This window comes from Salmo salar, chromosome ssa17 (assembly GCF_905237065.1).
Source record: "Salmo salar chromosome ssa17, Ssal_v3.1, whole genome shotgun sequence".
Taxonomy (NCBI): domain Eukaryota; kingdom Metazoa; phylum Chordata; class Actinopteri; order Salmoniformes; family Salmonidae; genus Salmo; species Salmo salar.
This window is the reverse complement of record NC_059458.1, coordinates 35,218,566-35,246,023: the sequence shown is the minus strand read 5'-3', so window position 1 is coordinate 35,246,023 and position 27,458 is coordinate 35,218,566. Positions and strand designations below refer to the sequence as shown.

At 40.7% G+C, this 27,458-nt stretch overlaps 2 protein-coding genes across 3 annotated transcripts in view; both read right to left on the bottom strand.

Moving 5' to 3' along the window:
- Positions 1-1,809: 1,809 nt before the first annotated feature.
- On the bottom strand, positions 1,810-10,635 carry LOC106575793 (zinc finger protein 501-like). 2 transcript variants are annotated; one of them, XM_014152479.2, is made up of 3 exons: positions 9,033-9,070; positions 6,009-6,226; positions 1,810-3,270 (listed from the first exon to the last, which is right to left on the bottom strand). In XM_014152479.2, coding segments are annotated over exons 1-3 (1,320 nt in total). In that variant the 5' UTR covers positions 9,035-9,070; the 3' UTR covers positions 1,810-2,170. The 2 variants fall into 2 exon arrangements, with proteins under 2 accessions (XP_014007954.1, XP_014007955.1); XM_014152480.2 differs by lacking the exon at positions 9,033-9,070 and adding an exon at positions 10,468-10,635 and having other exon boundaries at positions 1,811-3,270.
- A 12,805-nt stretch (positions 10,636-23,440) lies between these two features.
- Positions 23,441-27,458, bottom strand: part of LOC106591809 (zinc finger protein 850) — a 30,118-nt gene continuing 26,100 nt past the window's right edge. The window contains exon 6 of the mRNA XM_045698621.1: positions 23,441-25,052. Coding sequence (XP_045554577.1) covers positions 24,037-25,052 — 1,016 coding nt within the window. The 3' untranslated portion in view covers positions 23,441-24,036. The remainder of the gene's footprint in view (positions 25,053-27,458) is intronic.

The window sequence follows — 27,458 nt, the reverse complement described above, 5'->3', positions numbered from 1 at the left end:
GAAATGGATTGTCGAAAACGGTTTGAAAGAACTTGACTGGCCTGCACAAAGCCCTGACCTCAACCCCATCGAACATCTTTGGGATGAATTGGAATATCGAATGCGAGCCAGGCCTAATCGCCCAACATCAGTGCTCAACCTCACTAATGCTCTTGTGGCTGAATGGAAACACGTCCCCGTAGTAATGTTACAACATCTAGTGGAAAGCCTTCCCAGAAGAGTGGGGGCCGTTGTAGCAGCAAAAGGGGGACCAAGTCCATATTAATGCCCATGATTTTGGAATGAGATGTTCGACGAGCAGGTGCCCACATACTTTTGGTCATGTAGTGTAGTTGAAAAGGTGCTTATTAGCTAAAATGCAAAAGTTGTCCGTGATAAGATTCGAACGTGAAATGGTTGGGTTGCTAGACGTTCATATTATATGCTGACCTATGTATCCACCCGACCAACCACCCTCCTTTTGTTTTTGCCTTACCTTCTATGGGTGGGACGTTTGCGTCCCACCCTAGTCAAAAGCCAGTGTAATCCGGTGGCGCGATATTCAAATACCTTAGAAATGCTATTACTTCAATTTCTCAAACACATGACTATTTTACACCATTTTAAAGACAAGACTCTCGTTAATCTAACCACATTGTCCGATTTCAAAAAGGCTTTACAGCGAAAACAAAACATTAGATTATGTCAGGAGAGTACCCAGCCAAAAATAATCACACAGCCCTTTTCAAAGCAAGCATATGTCACAAAAACCCAAACCACAGCTAAATGCAGCACTAACCTTTGATGATCTTCATCAGATGACACTCCTAGGACATTATGTTATACAATACATGCATGTTTTGTTCAATCAAGTTCATATTTATATCAAAAACCAGCTTTTTACATTAGCATGTGATGTTCAGAACTAGCATACCCAATACTTCCGGTGAATTTACTAAATTACTCATGATAAACGTTGACAAAATACATCATTATTTTAAGAATTATAGATACAGAACTCCTTTATGCAATCGCTATGTCCGATTTTAAAATAGCTTTTCGGCGAAAGCACATTTTGCAATATTCTGAGTACATAGCTCGGCCATCACGGCTAGCTATTTTGACACCCACCAAGTTTGGGGCTCACTAAACTCAGAACTACTATTAGAAAAATTGGATTACCTTTGCTGTTCTTTGTCAGAATGCACTCCCAGGACTTCTACTTAAACAACAAATGTAGGTTTTGGTTCCAAATAATCCATAGTTATTATATCCAAATACCTCCGTTTTGTTTGTGCGTTCAGGTCACTATCTGAAGGGTAACGCGCGAGCGCATTTCGTGACAAAAAGATTCAAAATATTCCAATACCGTACTTAGAAGCATGTCAAACGCTGTTTAAAATCAATTTTTATGCTATTTTTCTCGTAAAATAGCGATAATATTCCAACCGGGCAACGTTGTATTCATTCAAAGGATGAAAGAAAAAAAATGGAGAAGTCTCGTGAACGCGCATCTCAGTCTCACTGTCCCCAGGCTGACCACTCACAAACAGAGCTGTTGTACTTTGCCCAGAGACAGCAGACACCCCATTCCACTTTCTGGCGGCTTTAGAGAGACAATGGAAGCCTTAGAAAATGTCACGTTAAAGCACAGATGCTGTATTTTCGATAGAGATGCAACAGAAGGACAACAAATTGTCAGACAGGGGACTTCCTGTATGGAATCTTCTCAGGTTTTGGCCTGCCATATGAGTTCTGTTATACTCACAGACATCATTCAAACAGTTTTAGAAACTTTAGAGTGTTTTCTATCCAAATCTACTAATTATATGCATATTGTCGTTTCTGGGCAAGAGTAGTAACCAGTTTAAATCGGCTACGTTTTTTATCCAGCCGTGAGAATACTGCCCCCTAGCCCCAACAGGTTAAAGGGACATTTCTAAAATGTTTCAACTTCATATTCATCATCTCCAGCACCACCCCACCATCAACACATGTTCAAATGGCGCATTAAAAAAAGGATAGAATTTCCAAAGACATCATCCTATAACGCACTCTTTCCTCTTCACAGTTCCCTCACAAAGAGAAACAATAGGATTACAATAGTGTGTTACTCTTTCTTAATGTTATCAAATTCACTGTTGCCACTTCTTTTATGAGATGATGATTAATTGATGGAGTGACTTTAATCTTAGCTGGTCTGAGAGAAGTGATGTGAATTCTCTCCTTTATGTATACATCGATGTGTTTTTAAGGTAGCCAATCGGGTGAAACTCTTCACACAGTCAGAGCAGAAGTAAGGCTTTTCTCCTGTGTGTCTTCTTTGATGAACTTTTAGCTCAGTTGATGTTGTGAAGCACTTCCCACAGTCAGAGCAGGAGTAAGGCTTCTCTCCTTTATGTATACGTTGGTGTGTTTTTAAGTTGCTCTGATTTGAAAAACTCTTCCCACAGTCAGAGCACGCATAAGGCTTGTCTCCTGTGTGTATACGTTGGTGTGACGTTAAGCCGCTCTGTTGAAAGAAATTCATCCCACAGTCAGAGCAGTAGTAAGGCTTCTCTCCTGTGTGTATTCGCTGGTGACATTTTAAGTGGCCCTGTTGAGAGAAACTCTTCCCACAGTCAGAGCAGCAGTAAGGCTTCTCTCCTGTGTGTGTTCTCCGATGAACTCTCAGCTCAACTGATCTTGTGAAACATTTTCCACAGTCAGAGCAGTAGTAATGCTTCTCTCCTGTATGTATAAGTTGGTGTGACTTTAAGCTGCTCTGTTGAGAGAAAATCGCCCCACAGTCAGAGCAGGAGTAAGGCTTCTCTCCTGTGTGCACATGTTGGTGTTTTTTTAAGCTGCTTGATGAGGTGAAACTCTTCCCACAGTCAGAGCAGGAGTAAGGCTTCTCTCCTGTGTGCATACGTTGGTGTGTTTTTAAGCTGCTCTGTTGAGAAAAACTCTCCCCACAGTCAGAGCAGGAGTAAGGCTTCTCTCCTGTATGTATACGTTGGTGTGCTTTTAAGTTGCTCTGATGAGAGAAACTCTCCCCACAGTCAGAGCAGGAGTAAGGTTTTTCTCCAGTGTGCACTCGCCGATGAACTGTCAGAGCCTGTGATGTTGTGAAACTCTTCCCACAGTCAGTGCAGGAATACGGTTTCTCCCCTGTCTGTATTTGTAGGTGTATTTTTAGCTTTGATAGAATTGGGAAAATCTCCTCACAATGTGGGCAGTGGTGAGACCTCTTAGCTCTGTAATCTTCCTGCTGTTGCTCTCTGGATGTAGAGAATGTCTCAACATGGTCTCCTGTGTGAACAACATCAGAAGAACCAGTCAGTTGGTGTGATATACATATGACTTCATATACAGTAGGCTGTACAATACAGGGAATAAAGCTATTAGGGCTGTCCCGACCAAAAAAATTATCCTGGTCGACCGAGTCGACTTTTTTTATTTCGACCAATCGTTCCCTAGTCAAAATGTTTTAATTTTAAAATGTTGATTTTTCCATATATATATATATATATATGTGTGTTGAAATAAAATCAACTATATGGAGGCTACTGAGCTTGTCTGACGCTTTAAGCACTGCGATTAAAAATTAAGACACAAATTACTCAAGAGGCAGCCAGAGATCAATATCGCCTAACCAGAAGTAAAATAATCTGTTCCGACTCTCCTCCTCCCGCTGCTGCTGGCCTTCCGTTATGCTCCTGACGTTGCCGGTTGGCAACCTTTTCCATTTGGAGTGGCAGGTTATCGTACCATTTCTATTTATCTGGGTGCCAGTTATGATTTTCATATGCACATTTTCATGGAACAGTTTCATTTCATTTATAATAAAGTCTTCATATCTCAAATCAATGTCATGTAGTTAATCAAAATTCTATAAAAATGATACAAATCTAAAAGTAACTAATATTGCCAAAACTAGCTTACATAAAGCCAACAAATAAAAACAATCTCAGTCTGCAGGTAGATAATATCCTGATGAAAATAGATATCAAATTGGCTACACATGGCCTGTCTGCAAGAAACTTGAAACATTCTATCAACTATTAATTTGGTCTGGCCTGTGCTAGCAAACTTGCAACATTGTATAAAATATTTAGGGCCCTCAGAGTTTCCCGTGCCAGCGAGCTCCAGACAGACAGACACAGCTGTAGGCTATTTGCACAAGGGATAAGACGTTTCCACCAGATCAATGCATTACATTTTTTCCCCTTTCATGCTGAGTGGTTATCAAAAGGTAGAGAACTGGAATTTTTGTAGAAACAGACTTCGCTCACTTGCTGTTTGAGCTGAACATTTTTTTATTTGAGAAACTCCAAAGTGACGATGAGTTAAGGAAATTAGAAATAGTATCAGATCCAATCAGAGAGATGTCCATTCAGACAGGTGTGAATCAGACAGATGTCTCCTGTACGTGTTTTATATACACAGTACCAGTCAAACGTTTGGACACACCTACTCATTCAAGGGTTTTTATTTATTTTTACTATTTTCTACATTGTATAATAAGACATCAAAACTACTCAACACATATGGAATCATGTAGTAACCAAAAAAAGTGAAATCAAAATATATTTTATATGAGATTCTTCAAAGTAGCCACCCTTTGCCTTGACGACAGCTTTGCACACTATTGGCATACCCTCAACCAGCTTCATGAGGTAGTCACCTGGAATGCAATTTCAATTAACAGGTGTACCTGTCTTCCAGCTTCACCTCAGATGGCAGACCAAATAAATGCTTCACTGAGTTCAACAGACACATCTCAATATCAACTTTTCTGAGGAGACTGCGTCAATCAGGCCTTCATGGTTGAATTGCTGCAAAGAAACCACTACTAAAGGACACCAATAAGAAGAAGAGACTTGCTTGGACCAAGAAACACGAGCAATGGAAATTAGACCGCTGAAAATCTGTCCTTTGGTCTGATGAGTCCAAATATGAGATTTTTGGTTCTAACCTCTGTCTTTGTGAGACGCAAAGTAGGTGAACGGATGATCTCCGCATGTGTGGTTCCCACCGTGAAGCATGGAGGAGGAGCTGTGATGGTGCTTTGCTGGTGACACTGTCATTGATTTATTTAGAATTCAAGTCACATTTAACCCGCATGGCTACCACAGCACTCTGCAGCGATACGCCATTCAATCTGGATTGCGCTAAGTGGGATTACCATTTGTTTTTCAACAGGCAAATTACCCAAAACACACCTCTATGAGTGATGGAGTGCTGCATCAGATGACCTGGCCTCCACAATCACCCGACTTCAACCCAACCCAATGGTTTGGGATGAGTTGGAGCGCAGAGTAAAGGAAAAGCATCCAAGAACTACTCAGCATTTGTGGGAACTCCATCAAAACTGTTGGAAAAGCATTCCAGGTGAAGCTGGTAGAGAGAATGCCAAGAGTGTGCAAAGATATCATCAAGTCATAGGGTGTCTACTTTGAAGAATCTAAAATCTAAAATATATTTTCATTTGTGAGTCCAAACTTTTGACTGGTACTGTATATAAACAATTGATATATTTGCCACTGCTCGACAACAAAAAGCTTGGTCGACCAACATCTATCCACCAAACAATTGACCAGTCGACTAAATGGGGTTGGCCCTAAAAGCTGTTCAACAGTTGAGGGCAAAAAGGGTGAATATTATGAGTCATATCATCCTCCACTCACTATCACAAGGGTTAGTAACTATACAGACCCATTTGATATCATCCTCCACTCACTATCACAAGGGTTAGTAACTACACAGACTCATTTCATATCATCCTCCACTCACTATCACAAGGGTTAGTAACTACACAGACTCATTTCATATCATCCTCCACTCACTATCACAAGAGTTAGTAACTACACAGACTCATTTCATATCATCCTCCTCTCACTATCACAAGGGTTAGTAACTACACAGACTCATTTCATAGAACTTGTTCAAGGATGTGTTATGTCAGATTTACAGAATTAAACCTATCAATAACTTATGGAGGTCTAACTTATGAAGATAACTTATAGATAGATAGAACCTGCTCTTACCATCATAAACAGATTCCTCAATCTTCTCCTCCTCTTCTTCATCTTTAATGTTGACATTCAGCTCCAGTGTTTGACTGCAGTCTTCCAGCTTCACTGATGCCATCTCTGGATCCTGCAGTGCAAACTGGGCTCCACTGTCACAATCAGGACCCAGTGACTGTAGGTTGGGTTTGTCCTCACTTTTGATGTTACCGGCCTCAGACATAATCGGAGTTGGCCTGTAGTAATGAAGAGAAAATGGCCCCCAAAAAAGTTATTGTCTTGACAGTTCTGGTACTTTATTCTCAAAAAATTATATTAGATCAGTTAGCTAAACTTTGAAAACAAACAATTTATTCATTTCACATAAGACAAAGTGCACACTTTAAATTACAGTGCACTTAACCTATAGTATATTTCCTAAATTCACATAAATGCATAAATTACTCAAACTATTTACTACAAGGTTGCAGTATGTTTTAGGCAGCATTATGTACTATTTTCCTGAATAACCTTGTCTTCACTGAACCATTTAACTCCAATTGTATTTCTCGTTCACACCATAGTAACATTTATAGATAAGATGGAAACAACTGAATGTGTCTGAATATTATTACACATGTAGAAAAGTGATAATCATTTGGTTCTGCTTCAAAACAGTAGTGCAACCTTGAAATTGTCTCTCTCATGCACTGCCTGAGCGGAAGTCCGTTGACACCACAGAGTTAGCGCCACCTGCAGTGCTGGAGTCCTGAACCAATTAGTGTCATTCAGTTATTGGCCATTAGATGGCGGTGTTAAATATTTACAAACCATAGCACCCAATTTGAAGAAGACAAGGCACTAATAATTGGCTGATTGCTCCTAACTCATTGGAATCCCCATCCATTTGACTACTTTAAAATGGTGGAAACCCTCAATGACAATGTCCATGGTAAAACGGGTTACATAGAGGTTGAGTTTTCTATCCATCTCTATGGTTGACGCAGATACAGGCCGGTCCGGGCTGTTCTGCCGCCCTCCTCCTCCTCCTATGAACTACAATAGTCCCAGTAAGCAAAAAAACGTCTAAAATACTTATTTCTCCAAACGTTGAAGTTAGATTCATTTTAGGTTATGAATGAAAATTGAAAAGTCATATCTGGACGTTTAAAAAAGTATTTTCTGGACGTTGAAATCAGTTAATTGAAAGTTGAAAAGACGTCTTGAGTACACAACAGAGTAAAGTAAGGTACAATACAGTACATTATACTCTACTATACTCAGGGCTGGGCGATATATAGAATTATTTTGCGCGACATTCCAAATCCCTGTATTTACTTTCATTTTTATGAGTGTTTATGTCCGCTTGTTGTCAAATTGTATTTTTGGTCTCGTCTCCTTCGCTCCTCTGTGCCGTGTGCACCTTCCCATTTACACCAGAGATCTGTATATAATGACAAGATGCATGTCTCCACCCTAACAATGGGAGTCGATGTCCCAAAGGCAGGAAGGCAGGCAACAAACTTAGGTCCAAAACAAACCCATAGAAACGCATTGGGCTTATTTTAGACAGAATTTAGCGAGAGTGAAACCTCTTGCTTCGCCTCTTTCTCTATGACTTACACACACCAAGCACCTCCCCCTGACTTTCATGTCAACAAAGTTGCGAGATCACATCTTCCTCTCTGGCAAGCGGTTTAAAATAGCTATTTACATTTGTGGTTTGGTCCAAAAGAATGGTTCATATGGACACCAAAACACATTGAGACATTATTTTACTGTAATAGAGAAGTTACCTTTTCTATCAATACCCTTTTTATGTCTCAACTACTCAGATTGAGAGCAGAGCTACACTACTAAAACGGGAGTATCAATGAACATTGATTCTAGAAAATGAATGATCAGTTTGTCTCACACGGTATTGGTACCGCTAGCAGTATTTTAGTCAAAGACCATCATACCAGATGTCCAGTCTGTGTACCGCAAGCAACGTTTTAGCCAAAGGCCATTATACTAGCTGTCTAGTGTGTTTATTACTATTATACCTTTTGGGGGGTGGAAGATCAGCTTTAATATTGCAGATAGATTGTGGCTTCCATCAATGTAATTGTCTGCATCATTTCCAATAACCCATAAAAATATATAAATATACACAGTACCAGTCAAAAGTTTGGGCACATCTACTCATTCAAGGGTTTTTCTTTATTTTACTATTTTCTACATTGTACAATAATAGTGAAGACAATCAAAACTATGAAATAACACATGGAATCATGTAGTAACCAAAAATAAGTGTTAAACAAATCAAAATATATATTATATTTGAAATTTTTCAAAGACACCATTTGCCTTGATGACAGCATTGCACACTCTTCCGCAAACTTAATGATGGTGTTGGAGTCATGCCTGGCCATGCAGTCATGAGTGAACGGGGAGTACAGGAGGGGACTGAGCACGCACCCCTGACGGGCCCCCGTGTTTAGGATCAGCGTGGCAGATGTGTTGTTACCTACCCTTACCACCTTGGGGCAGCCCTTCAGGAAGTCCAGGATCCAGTTGCAGAGGGAGGTGTTGTCTCAGTGTCCTTACCTTAGTGATGAGCTTTGATGGCACAATGGTGTTGAACGCTGATCTGTAGTCAATTAATAGCAATCTCACGTAGGTGTTCCTTATGTCCAGGTGGGAAAGGGCAGTGTGAAGTACAAAAGAGATTGCATCATCTGTGGATCTGTTGGGGCGGTATACAAATTGTTGTGTGTCTAGGGTTTCTGGGGTAATGGTGTTGATGTGAACCATGACCAGCCTTTCAAAGCACTTCATGGCTACAGACGTGAGTGCTACGGGTTGGTAGTCATTTAGGCAGGTTACCTTAGTGTTCTTGGGCACAGGGACTATGGTGGTCTGCTTGAAACATGTAGGTATTACAGCCTCAGTCAGGGACAGGTTGAAAATGTCAGTGAAGACACTTTCCCGTTGGTCAGTGCATGCTCGGAGTACACGTCCTTGTAATCTGTCTGGCCCTGTGGCCTTGTGAATGTTGACCTGTTAAAAGGTCTTACTCACATCGGCTACGGAGAGCGTGGTCACATTCGTCTGGAACAGCTGATGTTCTCATGCATGCTTCAGTGTTGCTTGCCTCGAAGTGAGGATAGAAGTAATTCAGCTCGTCTGGTAGGCTCATGTCACCGGGCAGCTCGCGGCTGTGCTTCCTTTTGTAGTCTGTAATATTTTGTGAGCCCTGCCACATCCTTATAAACAGGAATCATGAGGATAGAATTATGGTCAGATTTGCCAAATAGAGGGCGAGGGAGAGCTTTGTATACGTCTCTGTGTGTTGAGTGAAGGTGATCTAGATTAGGTTTATTTGCATCCGTGACATGCTGTTAGAAATGGGGCAGAACGGATTTCAGCATTCCTGCATTAAAGTTTCCGGCCACTAGGAGTGCTGCCTTTGGATGAGCATGTTATGGCCTTATACAGCCTTACTGCCAGCATTGATTTGTGGTGGTAAATAGACAGCAACAGAAAATATAGACAAACTCTCTTGGTAAATAGTGTGGTCTACAGCTTATCATGAGATCTCTACCTCAGGCGAGCAAAACCTTGAGACTTCCTTAAAATTAGATTTCGTGCACCAGCTGTTGGCTACAAATATACACAGACACCACCCCTTGTCTTACAAAAGGCAGCTGTTCAATCTTGCCGATGCAGCGTAAACCCTGCCAGCTGTATGCTATCTGTGTCATCGTTCAGCCACGACTCGGTGAAACATTAGACATTAGTTTATTTGTGATCGTAGCTCGTCTATTTTGTCATCCAATGATTGTACGTTGGCTTAAAGGACTGAGGGTAGAGGCAGATTACACACAAATTATGCCAAAAAACACACAATAGCACAATTGGTTAGAAAACCATAAAACTGCAGCCATCTACTCCGGCGCCATTCTTCTCAATTTTAAATTAAGTAACAACATTCTAACCATGTTTAGCGTTGCCTAGTCCAAATTTGAAATGATTCCACTAATTTGTATCAGTTTGCATCACTTTCAATGATGGACTTTTATGTTGAGGATGAACCGCAAATTCTACTATTGTGGCTAATCTGTCTCGCTTCACATAGCTTTGGACAAGCGGGTACCAGGGCTGCTTCCAGGAGGGGGACGGAGACGTTGGCCACATTCAGATATAAATGAATTATGTAGAACAAACATGCCTCTGATTCTAAGGAATCATGTCAGTTCTATTCAGGGAATTTCTATCTGCAACTTTCCACAACGTTTTTGTACTGTATGAACCTGGAAAGCCTCACAAATGAACGTGTGGTGGACCCCGCTCCGTGTGCTTGTAAAATATTTTTTATCACGTTCTTCACTCACTCGGTTTGACAGAAACATTACACAAAACCTTTCCCAAACGTGATAATATCTTGAAGGATGTGTTATCTAATAGGTTATGACGTTCTTTCGATATTAGACAGTTTAAACGTGCTATTACATACCTGTAGTAATAAAGCGAAACGCACCACACTGTTCTGTCGTTTTCTTTATTCCGAAGAATGGTGGCAGGCTACCCGGAACTTCCTGTTTCCCACTACCGTAGTGCAATAGCGACATGTATTGGACTGATGGACTAACTACTGCTGAAGCATGTCAAATATAAAAGTGAACTTGATTAGCAAGACAAATAAACCTGGTTTTAAAAAACTAAAGGGTGTCTGTTTTAATGTCTAAGTTTTTCAAACATTACATATGCATTGTAGATGGTCTCTGTGGAAGGCCACATAGATAATGCCAGTTTAATAATGTTTACATATCTTACATTACTCATCTCATATAAATATATATATATATACTGTATTCTATACTATCTATTGCATCTTAGCCTGTCCCGGTCTGACATTGCTTATCCATATACAGCCATAAGACTGTTAAACAGTCATCACTGATTTGATTTAGAGAATATTGGTGAATAGCAAATTGGCTTGTCCCAATGTGTAGAGGTGTGGTGACATGTATTGAGTAGATAAATACAGATATGTATTTGAAAGTCATGAATTAAACAAAAGCATTATATTTACTGTAAAGAACCCCAAAACTACAATGATTCAGTAGATCAATAAAGTTCCAGTACTCTAGCAGGTCTCACAGCTGCTTATGCTGACAAAACATGTTAGAGAATATGTTGTGATGCTCATTTCAACTTCCTGTCTTGTTCAGCTTCAGAAAAACAGCAAATATGTCACTTGAAACATTGTTTTTTGGTAATTCGTTATACAAAAGAGAAGAATAGTTTGACCAGTACAAATTCATGTAAGTTATCCAAACATATTCATCATTAATGACTAAAATAACTAATCTAGTTTAAATTCAATTTAATAAACAAAAGGTATCCACCCAAATGAATGGTGAAAACTGATCTTCACAACATCTCTATCTGATATGTTGTGTCTACCAGCTCATTCCCACAAAATCTGAAGAGGGAAGCAGTACCACCTTCATAGATGATATTCAATCCTAAAGACAAATCCAAGGTCATCTCAATATCTTTACAGTAGAAGCTAACAAAACACACCAAAACTGACAAGGTGCACACTGATCAGTAAAGTAAAGCGGCTAACATTCTATAATGCTCCCTTTCCTCTGCACAGTTCTCTCACAATGAGAAACTATAGGATTACAATAGAGTGTGTTAGAATTTCTTGAGAATTAAGTGATGGAATGATTTTAATCTTCACTAGTAAGAGAACAGATGAGGATTCTCACATTTATGTATAGGTTGGTGTCTTTTTAAGTGGCCATGTTGAGAGAAACTTTTCCAACGGTCAGAGCAGGAGTGAAGCTTCTATCCTGTGTGTATATGTTGGAGTGTTCTTAAATTGCTCTGATGAGAGAAAATATTCCCACAGTCAGAACAGGAGTAGTACAAAAAAAAATGATGTATGAAATGTATGCATTCACTACTGTAAGTCGCTCTGGATAAGAGCGTCTGCTAAATCACTAAAATGTAAATGTTAAATGAGTTGGGCTTCTCTCCAGTGTTGAATGATGAACTGTCAGATCCCTTGACATTTTGCAGCTCTTCCCACAGTCAAAGCAGGGATAAAGATTCTACATTGTCTGTTTATTTTTAGCTTGATAGAATTGGAAAATCTCCTCGCAACGTAGGTGGTGAGACCTCTTAGCTCTGTGATCTTCCTGCTGTTGATCTCTGGATGTAGAGAATGTCTCAACATGGTCTCCTGTGTGAACAACATCAGAAGAACCAGTCCGTTTTTGTGATATACATGTCAATCAATTTGATTTTATAAAGCCCTTTTTACATCTGCAGTTGTCACAAAATGCTTTACAGATACCCTAACCTAACATATAAGGTGTAAAAGAAACACCTAAATGAGGTTGACAGAAACGCACTTCCAGGTTTCAGGCTTTGGCTTCCTCTCTGCCTTCTTTCTGAAAAATGGATGCTCCCGGTGTTTGTTGACTCCTCTGAGGGTGCAGGTACCGAGACTAAAACCCCAAAGAGCAAGCAATGCAGAAGCAGAGTGGCTAGTAAAAACTCCTTAGAAGGAACCTAGGAAAAACCTAGAGAAGAACCAGGCTCCGAGCAGTGGCCACTCCTCTTCTGGCTGTACTAGGTGACAAATGACTTGATATATAGTGCCTTCTGGAAGTATTCAGACCCCTTGACTTTTTCCAATTTTCCAACTATTTGTTATGTTACAGCCTTACTCTAAAATAGATTAAAACATCCCCCCCCCCAGAATCTGTGGGTTTTTGTTTGTCCACCCTCCTCTTGAGGATTGACCACAAGTTCTCAATGGGATTAAGGTCTGGGGACTTTCCTGGCCATGGACCCAAAATATCGATGTTTTGTTCCCCTAGCCACTTAGTTATCACTTATGCCTTATGGCAAGGTGCTCCATCATTCTGGAAAAGGTATTGTTCATCACAAAACTGTTCCTGGATGGTTGGGAGAAGTTGCTCTCGGGGGATGTGTTGGTACCATTCTTTATTCATGGCTGTGTTTTTGGGCAAAATTGTGAGTGAGCCCAATCCCTTGGCTGAGAAGCAACCCCACACATGAATGGTCTCAGGATGCTTTACTGTTGGCATGACACAGGACTGATGGTAGCGCTCACCTTGTCTTCTCCGGACAAGCTTTTTTCCGGATGCCCCAAACAATCGGAAAGGGGATTCATCAGAGAAAATGACTTTGCCCCAGTCCTCAGCAGTCCAATCCCTGTACCTTTTGCAGAATATCAGTCTGTCCCTGATGTTTTTCCTGGAGAAAAGTGGCTTCTTTGCTGCCCTTCCTGCGCACCAGGCCATCCTCCAAAAGTCTTCGCCTCACTGTGCGTGCAGGTGCACGCACACCTGCCTGCTGCCGTTCCTGAGCAAGCTCTGTACTGGTGGTGCCCCGATCCCGCAGCTGAATCAACTTTAGACGACGGTCCTGGCGCTTGCTGGACTTTCTTGGGCACCCTGAAACCTTCTTCACAACAATTTAACCGCTCTCCTTGAAGTTCTTGATGATCCGATAAATGGTTGATTTAGGTGCAATCTTACTGGCAGCAATATCCTTGCCTGTGAAGCCCTTTTTGTGCAAAGCAATGATGACGGCACGTGTTTCCTTGCAGGTAACCATGGTTGACAGAGGAAGAACAATGATTCCAAGCACCACCCTCCTTTTGAAGCTTCCAGTCTGTTATTCAAACTCAATCAGCGTGACAGAGTGTTCTCCAGCCTTGTCCTCGTCAACACTCACACCTGTGTTAACGAGAGAATCACTGACATGATGTCAGCTTGTCCTTTTGTGGCAGGGCTGAAATGCAGTGTAAATGTTTTTGGGGAATTCACTTCATTTGCATGGCAAAGAGGGACTTTGCAATTAATTGCAATTCATCTGATCACTCTTCATAACATTCTGGAGTATATGCAAATTGTCATCATACAAACTGAGGCAGCAGACTTTGTGAAAATTAATATTTGTGTAATTCTCAAAACTTTTGGCCACGACTGTACACACAATACCCCAGAATGATAAAACAAAAACAGGGTTTTAGAAATGGCCATTTTGATTTTTTATGGAAATATCACATTTTCCTACCCTTTACTTAGTACTTTGTTGAAGCACCTTTGGCAGCAATTACAGCATCGAGTTCTCTTGGGTATGACACTACAAGCTTGGCACACATGTATTTGGGGAGTTTCTCCCATTCTTCTCTGCAGATCCTCTCAAGCTCTGTCAGGTTGAAAGGGGAGCGTTGCTGCACAGCTATTATCGGCCAGCTCTAGCAAGCGTTTTGGTGGTTCCAAACTTCTTCCATTTAAAAATGATGGAGGTCACTGTGTTCTTGGGCTGCAAAAAATGTTGGTACCCTTCCCCAGATCTGTGCCTCCACACAATCCTGTCTGAGCTCTACGGTTATTTCCTTCAACCTCATGGCTTGGTTTTTGCTCTGACATGCACTGCCAACTGTGGGACCTTATATAGACAGGTGTGTGCCTTTCCAAATCATGTCCTATCAATTGAATTTACCACAGGTAGAAACATCTCAAGGATGATCAATGGAAACAGGATGTACCTGAGCTCAATTTCGAGTCTCATAGCAAAGGGTCTGAATACTTATGTAAATAAGTTATTTATGTAGAATTTTTATTTTTTTATTTTAAAAACCTGTTTTCGCTTTGGCATTATGGGGTATTGTGTGAAGATTGCAGAAGGAAAACTTTTATTTAATCAATTTTAGAAAAAAGCTGTAACGTAACAAAATGTGGGAAAAAAATCAAGGGGTCTGAATACTTTCCGAATGCACTGTAGCTAATATAGAAAAACGGGAGTCTTTTTCTCCCCTTTTTAACATTACAAATAACAATGGAAATCAACAACTCTGTGTCTGTTGTCATATGTTTCTTTCTAGTAAGCATTTCCCATCCTGGAGTCAGACCTTGTGGAAATCTGTGGTAGAGATGAAGAATGTATGACAATTTAGACACTACGTTACCCTATAGTAGTTATCGTCATCATGCTTTCCATAGTTTAAGCCTATAGCTAGCTAGGCCTTGCTAACTAGTTATTGTGTTATCCAGCCAGCTAAAATATTGCATGATAACACGAAAGATTTGTATAACTAGCCCAAGATAGACCACACCCTGTTGCTTCAAATGGGGGACTTTTATTATGAAGGCAAACCGTAAATTATACAGTTGTGGATAATCGTTATTGTGGCTAGCTTCACACAACAGTGAGCCACGCTAGCTAGCTAGCAGCGACCACAACATAGCTATTTGCCAGTTTGTCTTAGGTAATTTAGCTACAGTGGCTAGTCAAGGTCAGAAAACGATCTAGCGTGCTAGCTAATCCACACAAAACTCAACATACTACATGGTAAATATATTCTGTACAATGTGCTATGGTAACCTGTTAGCTAGCTAGCTAGACTAGTTGCTAGGCCTAACATTAACGCCAGCTAACGTTTGCTACCTTGTTAGGTAAGTATGCTACAGTTATGGCTCTTCAGTTAGCTAGCTAGCCAACAATTTGCTAGGTAGCTGCCAAATCCTAGCTAGCTAGTTATCAAACGTCCAATGCTAAATTGTTAAGCTGGATTCATGTATTCCCAAAAGGAAACGAAACAAATTGCATGGAAAACGCACCTTTCTGTCTTGACGTTTTTGTCTTGTCATAACACTTTTTTTTCTTTCGCGGCAATCTATCATGTCCAGATTTTGCACGCTGACCTTCTCGACCCCTGTTCTAAAGAAAATCATGTACTTTTTACTCAATACATTTTCCATGACACCCAAAAGTACTCATTACATTTCGAATGCTTAGCAGGACAGGAAAATGGTCAAATTCACACAGTTACCAAGAGAACAACCCTGGTCATCCCTACCTCCTCTGACCTGGTGGACTAACTAAACATAAATGCTTTGTTTGTAAATTATGTCTGAATGTTGGAGTGTGCCCATTGGCCATCCATAATATATTTTTTTAAATTGTGCCATCTGGTTTGCTTAATATAAGGAATCTGAAATGATTCATGCATTGACTTTTGCAACTTAAGTATATTTAAAACCAAATACTTTTAGACTTTTACTCAAGGAGCATTTTACTGGGTGACTTTCTATTAAGGTGTCTTTACTTTTACTCAAGTATGACAACTGGGTACTTTTTCCACCACTGGCTATTGGTTCACTGTAATTACAAGTAAGTACCCCTCAATACAGACTTCATTATAACTGGCCAAATCCTGTGTAACACCTAGTAATAACATTGTACTTGTGCAGATATTAAATATACTCTGTGGTGTACTAGTGTATTTGTTCTCCCACTTGGATGTCATTTCCACAAGCTTTAAATTGAGGGCCAGGTTGTCAGGGTGGGTAATGTACAGGTACACATTAATTACTCCTAAAGATACACTTCACTTTAACTAGCTAAATCCGTGTAAGAAGTAGAATTTAGCAAAACATTACATGTGCTTTGAACATTTCTTATTCCTCATCTGGGATGAGACTTGTATTATATTTGTTTTCGTAAACTCAACCAAGTTAACCCAGATCATATGCTTTATTTTGGGGGCTAGTGCTAGCAACAGCGTTGACTGTAGATATATTTTGAACAGTGCACATTAATGTTTAAGTAATTACATTTTTTATTTTACCAGGGAAGTTGACTGAGAACACATCGTTCCCTCACGACGCCAGGACAGCGGAGTCAATCACCACCTTCCGGAGACGCCTGAAACCCCACCTCTTTAAGGAATACCTGGGATAGGATCAAGTAATCCTTCTAACCCCCCCACAAAAAAAGATATAGATGTACTATTGTAAAGTGGTTGTTCCACTGGATATCATAAGGTGAATGCACCAATTTGTAAGTCACTCTGGATAAGAGCGTCTGCTAAATGACGTAAATGTAAATACATCCTCATTTACAGCAACAACCTGGGGAATAGTTACAGGAGAGGAGGGGGGATGAATGAGCCTGGAAGCTGGGGATGATTAGATGGCCATGATGGTATGAGGGTCAGATTGGGAATTTAGCCAGGACCCCGGGGTTAACACCCCTACTCTTACGATAAGTAAGAGAAAGGTAAGACAATCTTCCTCTCTGGTTCCATTCCCTAATAGTAAGTGGGTCATTGTTGATTGGTGGCGGTAAAGCTGTCCTTGGACATTGGTACCATATAAAACACTTTAAAATGACAACTTTTCCCCATTTTATTTAACTGTTATTTAATAAGAAACATATGTAAGTCCTTTATAATACAAAACATCTATCTGTGCATTGTAGCAATTACTGGTGGCTAGCAAATTGGCTTGTCCCCATGGTGATGTGTAAAGGTGTAGTGACATGTTTTGAGTAGAAAATAGACATGTAAATTATTTTGAATTCCATGAATTAAACAAAAACATTATTTTCTGTATAGATAACCCAGAAAACAAAGGTTGACAGCACAAATTCATGTAGAATGTTTATTTTTCATTAGTATATCAATTAAGTTAATTACTGTTACCCAAATACATGAATCAATGACTAAAATAATGAATCTAGTTTTAAAAGACAATTTAATAAACACATGCAGTCATTTCATAGCCTGTGTATCATTAAATAAAAGTCATTATGTAGTAAAAAAGAATCCACCCAATGTAATGGTGAAAACTGATCATCACACCATCTCTATCTGATACAGTGGGGGGGAAAAGTATTTGATCCCCTGCTGATTTTGTATGTTTGCCCACTGGCAAAGAAATGATCAGTCTATAATTCTAATGGTAGGTTTATTTGAACAGTGAGAGACAGAATAACAACAAAAATATAGAGAAAAACGCATGTCAAAAAAGTTATAAATTGATTTGCATTTTAATGAGGGAAATAACTATTTGACCCCCTCTCAATCAGAAAGATTTCTGGCTCCCAGGTGTCTTTTATACAGGTAACAAACTGAGATTAGGAGCACACTCTTAAAAGGGAGTGCTCCTAATCTCAGCTTGTTACCTGTATAAAAGACACCTGGGAGCCAGAAGCAATCAATCAATCAGATTCCAAACTCTCCACCATGGCCAAGACCAAAGAGCTCTCCAAGGATGTCAGGGACAAGATTGTAGACCTACACAAGGCTGGAATGGGCTACAAGACCATCGCAAAGTAGCTTGGTGAGAAGGTGACAACATTTGGTGCGATTATTCGCAAATGGAAGAAACACAAAAGAACTGTCAATATCCCTCGGCCTGGGGCTCCATGCAAGATCTCACCTCGTGGAGTTGCAATGAGCATGAGAACGGTGAGGAATCAGCCCAGAACTACACAGGAGGATCTTGTCAATGATCTCAAGGCAGCTGGGACCATAGTCACCAAGAAAACAATTGGTAACACACTACGCCGTGAAGGACTGAAATCCTGCAGTGCCCGCAAGGTCCCCCTGCTCAAGAATACATATACATGCCCGTCTGAAGTTTGCCAATGAAGATCTGAATGATTCAGAGAACAACTGGTGAAAGTGTTGAGGTCAGATGAGACCAAAATGGAGCTCTTTGGCATCAACTCAACTCGCCGTGTTTGGAGGAGGAGGAATGCTGCCTATGACCCCAAGAACACCATCTCCACCGTCAAACATGGAGGTGGAAACATTATGCTTTGGGGGTGTTTTTCTGCTAAGGGGACAGTACAACTTCACCGCATCATTTGACGGGGCCATGTACTGTCAAATCTTGGGTGAGAACCTCCTTCCCTCAGCCAGGGCATTGAAAATGTGTCGTGGATGGGTATTCCAGCATGACAATGACCCAAAACACACAGCCAAGGCAACAAAGCAGTGGCTCAAGAAGAAACACATTAAGGTCCTGGAGTGGCCTAGCCAGTCTCCAGACCTTAATCCCATAGAAAATCTGTAGAGGGAGCTGAAGGTTCGAGTTGCCAAACGTCAGCCTCGAAACCTTAATGACTTGGAGAAGATCTGCAAAGAGGAGTGGGACAAAATCCCTCCTGAGATGTGTGCAAACTTGGTGGCCAACTCCAAGAAACGTCTGACCTCTGTGATTGCCAACAAGGGTTTTGCCACCAAGTACTAAGTCATGTTTTGCAGAGGGGTCAAATACTTATTTCCCTCATTAAAATGAAAATCAATTTATAACATTTAGATTTTTTTGTTGTTATTCTGTCTCTCACTGTTCATATAAACCTACCATTAAAATTATAGACTGATAATTTCTTTGTAAGTGGGCAAACGTACAAAATCAGCAGGGGATCAAATACTTTTTCCCCCACTGTACATGTACAGTTGAAGTCGAAAGTTTACATACGCCTTAGCCAAATACATTTAAACTCAGTTTTTCACAATTCCTGACATTTAATCCCAGTAAAAATTCCCTGTTTTAGGTCAGTTAGGATCACCATTTTATTTTAAGAATGTGAAATGTCAGAATAATAGTTGAGAATGATTTATTTCAGCTTTTATTTCTTTCATAACATTCCCAGTGGGTCAGAAGTTTACATACACTCAATTAGTATTTGGTAGCGTTGCCTTTAAATTGTTTAATTTGGGTCAAACGTTTTGGGTAGCCTTCCGCAAGCTTCCCACAATAAGTTGGGTGAATTTTGGCCCATTCCTCCTGACAGAGCTGGTGTAACTGAGTCAGGTTTGTAGGCCTCCTTGCTTGCACACGCTTTTTCAGTTCTTCCCACAAATTCTCTATTGGATTGAGGTCAGGGCCTTGTGATGGCCACTCCAATACCTTGATTTTGTTGTCCTTAAGCCATTTTGACACAACTTTGGAAGTATGCTTGGGGTCATTGTCCATTTGGAAGACCCATTTGCGACCAAGCTTTAACTTCCTGACTGATGTCTTGAGATGTTGCTTCAATATATCCACATAATTTTCCTGCCTCATTATGCCATCTATTTTGTGAAGTGAACCAGTCCCTTCTGTAGCAAAGCACCCCCACAACATGATGCTGCCACCCCCGTGCTTCATGGTTGGGATGGTGTTCTTTGGCTTGCAAGCCTCCCCCTTTTTCCTCCAAACATAACGATGGTCATTATGGCCAAACAGCTCTATTTTTGTTTCATCAGACCAGAGGACATTTCTCCAAAAAGTACGATCTTTGTCCCCAAGCGCAGTTGCAAAACGTAGTCTGGCTTTTCTATGGCGGTTTTGGAGCAGTGGCTTCTTCCTTGCTGAGCGACCTTTCAGGTTATGTCGATATAGGACTTGTTTTACTGTAGATATAGATACTTTTTTACCTGTTTCCTCCAGCATCTTCACAAGGTCCTTTTCTGTAGTTCTGGGATTGATTTGCACTTTTCGCACCCAAGTACGTTCATCTCTAGGAGACAGAACGCATCTCCTTCCTGAGCGGTATGACGGCTGCGTGGTCCCATGGTGTTTGTACTTGCGTACTATTGTTTGTACAGATGAACGTGGTACCTTCAGGCGTTTGGAAATTGCTCCCACGGATGAACCAGACTTGTGGAGGTCTACAATTTATTTTCTGAGGTCTTGGCTTATTTCTTTTGATTTTCCCATGATGTCAAGCAAAGAGGCACTGAGTTTGAAGGTAGACCTTAAAATACATCCACAGGTACCTCTCCAATAGACTGAAATGATGTCAATTAGCCTATCAGAAGCTTCTAAAGCCATGACATCATTTTCTGGAATTTTCCAAGCTGTTTAAAGGCACAGTCAACTTTATGTATGTAAACTTCTGACCCACTGGAATTGTGATACAGTGAATTATAAGTGAAATAATCTGTCTGTAAACAATTGTTGGAAAAATGACTTGTCATGCACAAAGAAGATGTCCTAACCGACTTGCCAAATCTATAGTTTGTTAACAAGAAATTTGTGGAGTGGTTGAAAAACGAGTTTTAATGACTCCAACCTAAGTGTATGTAAACTTCTGACTTCAACTGTATCTACTAACTCATTCCCACAGAAAACTGATCATCACACCATCTCTATCTGATACATGTTGTGTCTACTAACTCATTCCCACAGAGAACTGATCATCACATCATCTCTATCTGATACATGTTGTGTCTACCAACTCATTCCCACAGAAAACTGATCATCACATCATCTCTATCTGATACATGTTGTGTCTACCAGCTCATTCCCACAGAAAACTGATCATCACATCATCTCTATCTGATACATGTTGTGTCTACTAACTCATTCCCACAGAAAACTGATCATCACATCATCTCTATCTGATACATGTTGTGTCTACCAGCTCATTCCCACAGAAAACTGATCATCACATCATCTCTATCTGATACATGTTGTATCTACTAACTCATTCCCACAGAGAACTGCAGAGGGACAACTTGGTGTCAGAGCAAAACGTACTATATGTAAAAATACATTTAAAAAAATACCACACAATTTAGTATGTTATGTTACATTGGCCTATAACTGTAATACGATTTGTATAGTATGTTACGAATTACATTTCGTACAATATGTTACGAATTTGCTATACGTATGATATTTTACGAATTCCAATTTGTTGTTGCTAACATTAACATGCTAAGCACACTATATACACAAAAGTATGAGGACACCTCTTCAAATTGTGGATTTGGCTATTTCAGCCACACCCGTTGCTGACAGGAGTATAAAAATCGAGCACACAGCCATGCATTCTCCATAGACAAACATTGGCATTAGAATGGCCTTACTGAAGAGCTTAGTGACGTTCAATGTGGCACCGCCAGTTCATCAAATGTCTGCCCTGCTTGAGGACCACCAAGTGTTGAAGCATGTAAAAATTGTCCGTCCTCGGTTGCAACACTCACTATCACGTTCCAAACTGCTTCTGGAAGCAATGTCCACAAGAACTGTTAATTGGGAGCGTCATAAAATGCTTTTCCATGGTCGAGCAGCAGCACACATGCCTAAGATCACCATGTGCAATGCCAAGCGTTGGCTGGAGTGGTGTAAAGCTCACCGCCATTGGACTGACGCAGTGGAAACATGTTCTCTGGAGTGATGAATCGCGCTTCATCATCTAGCAGTCCGACGGACGAATCTGGGTTTGGTGGATGACAGGAGAACACTACCTGCCCCAATGCATAGTACCAACTGTAAAGTTTGGTGGAGGACGAATAATGGCCTGGGATTGTTTTATGGTTCGGACTAGTCCCCTTAGTTCCAGTGAAGGGAAATCTTAACGCTACAGCATACAATGACATTATAGATGATTCTGTGCTGCCAACGTTGTGGCAACAGTTTGGGGAAGGCCCTTTCCGGTTTCAGCGTGACAATGCCCCCGAGCACAAATAGACGTCCATACACAAATGGTTTGTTGAGATCAGTGTGGAAATCAGTGTGGAAGAACTTGACTGGCCTGCACAGAGCCCTGACCTTAACTCCATCAAACACCTTTGGGATGAATTGAAACGTTGACTGCGAGCCAGACCTAATCGCCCAACATCAGTGCCCGACCTCACTAATGCTCGTGGCTGAATGGAAAAAGTCCCCACAGCAATGTTCCAACATCTAGTGGAAAGCCTTCCCAGAAGAGTGGAGGCCGTTATTGCAGCAAAAGGGGGACCAAATCCATATTAATGCCCATGAATTTGGAATGAGATGTTCGACGAGCAGGTGCCCACATACATTACCGTTCAAAAGTTTGGGGTCACTTAGAAATGTCCTTGTTTTTGAAAGATCTGGGGGGTTTTTGTCCATTAAAATAACATCAAATTGATCAGAAATACAGTGCAGTCTCAACGTCAACAGTGAAGAAGCGACTCCGGGATGCTGGCCATCTAGGCAGAGTTTCTCTGTCCAGTGTCTGTGTTCTTTTGCCCATCTTAATCTTTTATTTTTATTGGCCAGTCTGAGATTTGGCTTTTTCTTTGCAACTCTGCCTAGAAGGCCATCATCCCGGAGTCGCCTCTTCACTGTTGACGTTGAGACTGGTGTTTTGCGGGTACTATTTAATGAAGCTGCCAGTTGAGGACTTGAGAGGCATCCGTTTCTCAAACTAGACACTAATGTACTTGTCATCTTGCTCAGTTGTGCACCGGGGCCTCCCACTCCTCTTTCTATTCTGGTTAGGTCCAGTTTGTGCTGTTCTGTGAAGGGAGTAGTACACAGCGTTGTATGAGATTTTCAGTTTCTTGGCAATTTCTTGCATGGCATAGCCTTCATTTCTCAGAACAAGAATAGACTGACGAGTTTCAGAAGAAAGTTATTTGTTTCTGACCATTTTAAGCCTGTAATCAAACCCACAAATGCTGATGCTCCAGATACTCAACTAGTCTAAAAAAGGCCAGTTTTATTCCTTTTTTAATCAGAACAACCGTTTTTAGCTGTGCTAACATAATTGCAAAAGGGTTTTCTATTGATCATTTAGGCTTTTAAAATGATAAACTTGAATTTGCTAACACAACGTGCCATTGGAACACAGGAGTGATGGCTGCTGATAATGGGCCTCTGTACGCCTATGTAGATTATCCATTAAAAAATCTGCCGTTTCCAACTAAAATAGTAGTTTACAACATTAACAATGTCTACACTGTATTTCTGATGAATTTGATGTTATATAAAACGGACAAAAAAATTGCTTTTCTTTCAAAAACAAGGACATTTCTAAGTGACCCCAAACTTTTGAACAGTAGTGTACTTTTGGTCATGTAGTGTAGTTGCAAAGTTGCTTATTAGCTAAAATGCTAAAGTTGTCCGTGATGAGATTTGAACAAGCAATCGTTGGGTTGCTAGACTTTCATGTTATATGCTGACTCATCCATCCACCCGACCAACCACCATCCTATTGTTTTTGCCTTAAAAAGGGACATTTTAAAATGTTTCAACTTCATATTCATCATCCCAGCACCACCCCAACATCAACATATGTGAAATGGCGCGTTTCTAATGTTTTGTAGTAAAAAAAGATGATTTCCAATGTCATAATTTTATAACGCTCCCTTTCCTCTGCACAGTTCTCTCACAGTGAGAAACAATAGGATTACAAAAGTGTTCTAAGCTTTCTTCATTTGATCCAATTCACTGTTACCACTTTTATGAGATGAGGATTAATTGATGGAGTGACTTTAATCTTAGCTGGTCTGAGAGAGGTGATGAGGCTTTTCTCCTTTATGTATACATTGATGTGTTTTTAAGGTAGCCAATCGGGAGAAACTCTTCCCACAGTCAGAGCAGCAGTAAGGCTTCTCTCCTGTGTGTGTTCTCTGATGAGATTTTAGCTCAGTTGATGTTGTGAAGCATTTTCCACAGTCAGAACAGGAGTAAGGCTTCTCTCCTTTATGCATACGTTGGTGTGTTTTTAAGTTGCCCTGTTGGGAAAAACTCTTCCCACAGACAGAACAGAAGTAAGGCTTCTCTCCTGTGTGTATTCGCTGGTGACATTTTAATATATCCAAATGGGTGAAACTCTTCCCACAGTCAGAGCAGGAGTAAGGCTTCTCTCCTGTGTGTATTCGCTGGTGACATTTTAAGTTGCTCTGTTGAGAGAAACTCTTCCCACAGTCAGAGCAGCAGTAAGGCTTCTCTCCTGTGTGTGTTCTCTGATGAACTCTTAACTCAGCTGATGTTATGAAGCATTTTCCGCAGTCAGAGCACAAGTAATGCTTCTCTCCTGTATGTATATGTTGGTGGGTTTGTAAGTGGCTCTGTTGAGAGAAACTCGCCCCACAGTCAGAGCAGAAGTAAGGCTTCTCCCCGGCGTGTATTTTTAGGTGTGTTTTTAAGTTGCTTGATACGGAGAAACTCTTCCCACAGTCAGAGCACGAGTAAGGCTTCTCTCCTGTGTGTATACGTTGGTGTGTTTTTAAGCTGCTCTGTTGAGAGAAACTCTCCCCACAGTCAGAGCAGGAGTAAGGTTTTTCTCCAGTGTGGACTCGCAGATGAACTGTCAGAGCCTGTGATGTTGTGAAACTCTTCCCACAGTCAGTGCAGGAATACAGATTATCTCCTGTGTGTATTTTTAGGTGTATTTCTAGTTTTGATAGAATTGGGAAAATCTCCTCACAATGCGGGCAGTGGTGAGACCTCTTAGCTCTGTGATCTTCCTGCTGTTGCTCTCCGGATGTAGAGAATGTCTCAACATGGTCTCCTGTGTGAACAACATCAGAAGAACCAGTCAGTTGGTGAGATATACATATGACTTCATATCAGTAGGCTGTTCAATACAGGGAATAAAGCTATTAGGGCTGTCCCGACAAAAAAAATTATCCTGGTCGACCGAGAGTCTTGTTTTCTTTCGACCAAATGTTTTAATTTTAAAACATGTATTTTTCCATATATATGTGTTGAAATAAAATCAACTATATGGAGGCTACTGAGCTTGTCTGATGCTTTATGCACTGTGATTAAAAATGAAGACACAAATTACTCAAGAGGCAGCCAGAGATCAATATCGCCTAACCAGAAGTAAAAGAATCTGTTCCGACTCTCCTCCTCCCGCTGCTGCTGGCCTTCCGTTATGCTCCTGACGTTGCCGGTTGGCAACCTTTTCCATTTGGAGTGGCAGGTATTTCGTACCATTTCTATTTATCTGGGTGCCAGTTATGATTTTCATATGCACATTTTCATGGAACAGTTTCATTTCATTTATAATAAAGTCTTCATATCTCAAATCAATGTCATGTAGTTAATCAAAATTCTATAAAAATGATACAAATCTAAAAGTAACTAATATTGCCAAAACTAGCTTACATAAAGCCAACAAATAAAAACATTGCAGTCTGCAGGTAGAAAATATCCTGATGAAAATAAATATTCTATTAATCAAATTGGCTACACATGGCCTGTCTGCAAGAAACTTGAAACATTCTATCAACTAATCATTTGGTCTGGCCTGTGCTAGCAAACTTGCAAATTTGCACAAGGGATAAGACGTTTCCACCAGATCAATGCATTACATTTTTTCCCCTTTCATGCTGAGTGGTTATCAAAAGGTAGAGAACTGGACTTTTTGTAGAAACAGACTTCGCTCACTTGCTGTTTGAGCTGAACATTTTTTATCTCAGAAACTCCACAGTGACGGTGAGTTAAGACAATCAGAAATAGTATCAGATCCCCAAATGGGCAAATTTATAGGCCTACATTTGCAAGCAGGGCAGGTAGCCTATAGGCCTACTTCTATGTGTAATCAGGGCCAGCTAGCCTATAGGCCTACTTCTATGTGTAATCAGGCCAGGTAGCCTATAGGCCTACATTTGCAAGCAGGGCAGGTAGCCTATAGGCCTACTTCTATGTGTAATCAGGCCAGGTAGCCTATAGGCCTACTTCTATGTGTAATCAGGCCAGGTAGACTATAGGCCTACTTCTATGTGTAATCAGGCCAGGTAGCCTATAGGCCTACTTCTATGTGTAATCAGGCCAGGTAGCCTATAGGCCTACTTCTATGTGTAATCAGGCCAGGTAGCCTATAGGCCTACTTCTATGTGTAATCAGGCCAGGTAGCCTATAGGCCTACTTCTATGTGTAATCAGGCCAGGTAGCCTATAGGCCTACTTCTATGTGTAATCAGGCCAGCTAGCCTATAGACCTACTTCTATGTGTAATCAGGGCCAGGTAGCCTATAGGTCTACTTCTATGTGTAATCAGGCCAGCTAGCCTATAGGCCTACTTCTATGAGTAATCAGGCCGGCTAGCCTATAGGCCTACTTCTATGTGTAATCAGGCCAGGTAGACTATAGACCTACTTCTATGTGTAATCAGGCCAGCTAGCCTATAGGCCTACTTCTATGTGTAATCAGGCCAGCTAGCCTATAGGCCTACTTCTATGTGTAATCAGGCCAGCTAGCCTATAGGCCTACTTCTATGTGTAATCAGGCCAGCTAGCCTATAGGTCTACTTCTATGAGTAATCAGGCCAGCTAGCCTATAGGCCTACTTCTATGTGTAATCAGGCCAGCTAGCCTATAGGCCTACTTCTATGAGTAATCAGGCCAGCTAGCCTATAGGTCTACTTCTTTGTGTAATCAGGCCAGCTAGCCTATAGGCCTACTTCTATGTGTAATCAGGGCCAGGTAGCCTATAGGCCTGCTTCTATGTGTAATCAGGCCAGGTAAACTATAGGCCTACTTCTATGCATAATCAAGTGTGTGTCCTTACTCAACATTGACAGGAGCACTCTCAACAAAAGACAAATAATACATTGTAAACTCGTAAATGGAAGGAAATAAACCAAAAAAAAATTCTCACAAGCATAGCCAAGGTTGTACGCTCTGCAAACAACGTGTCCACTCCTACAATGACAAGACTGTAATAATATATTGAATGCATTACTGTAATCAAACAAACATTGTAGATTAGAAATGATGGGAATTAAAAGGTAGGCTAAATGTACTACTGGTGAGCCATGCCCTCCGCAATGGACGAGTCCATTCAGACAGGCGTGAATCAGACAGATGTCTCGTGTGTCATACATTTTTTTATATACACAGTATCAATCAAAAGTTTGGACACACCTACTCATTCAAGAGTTTCTTTATTTTTACTATTTTCTACATTGT

Bases quoted from the DNA above. Each gene is read 5' to 3' on its own strand.
- LOC106575793 (XM_014152479.2), bottom strand. The intron at 3,271-6,008 runs GTAAGAGCAGGT...TTGTTCACACAG, and splicing joins TGAGGAATCTGTTTATGATG to GAGACCATGTTGAGACATTC.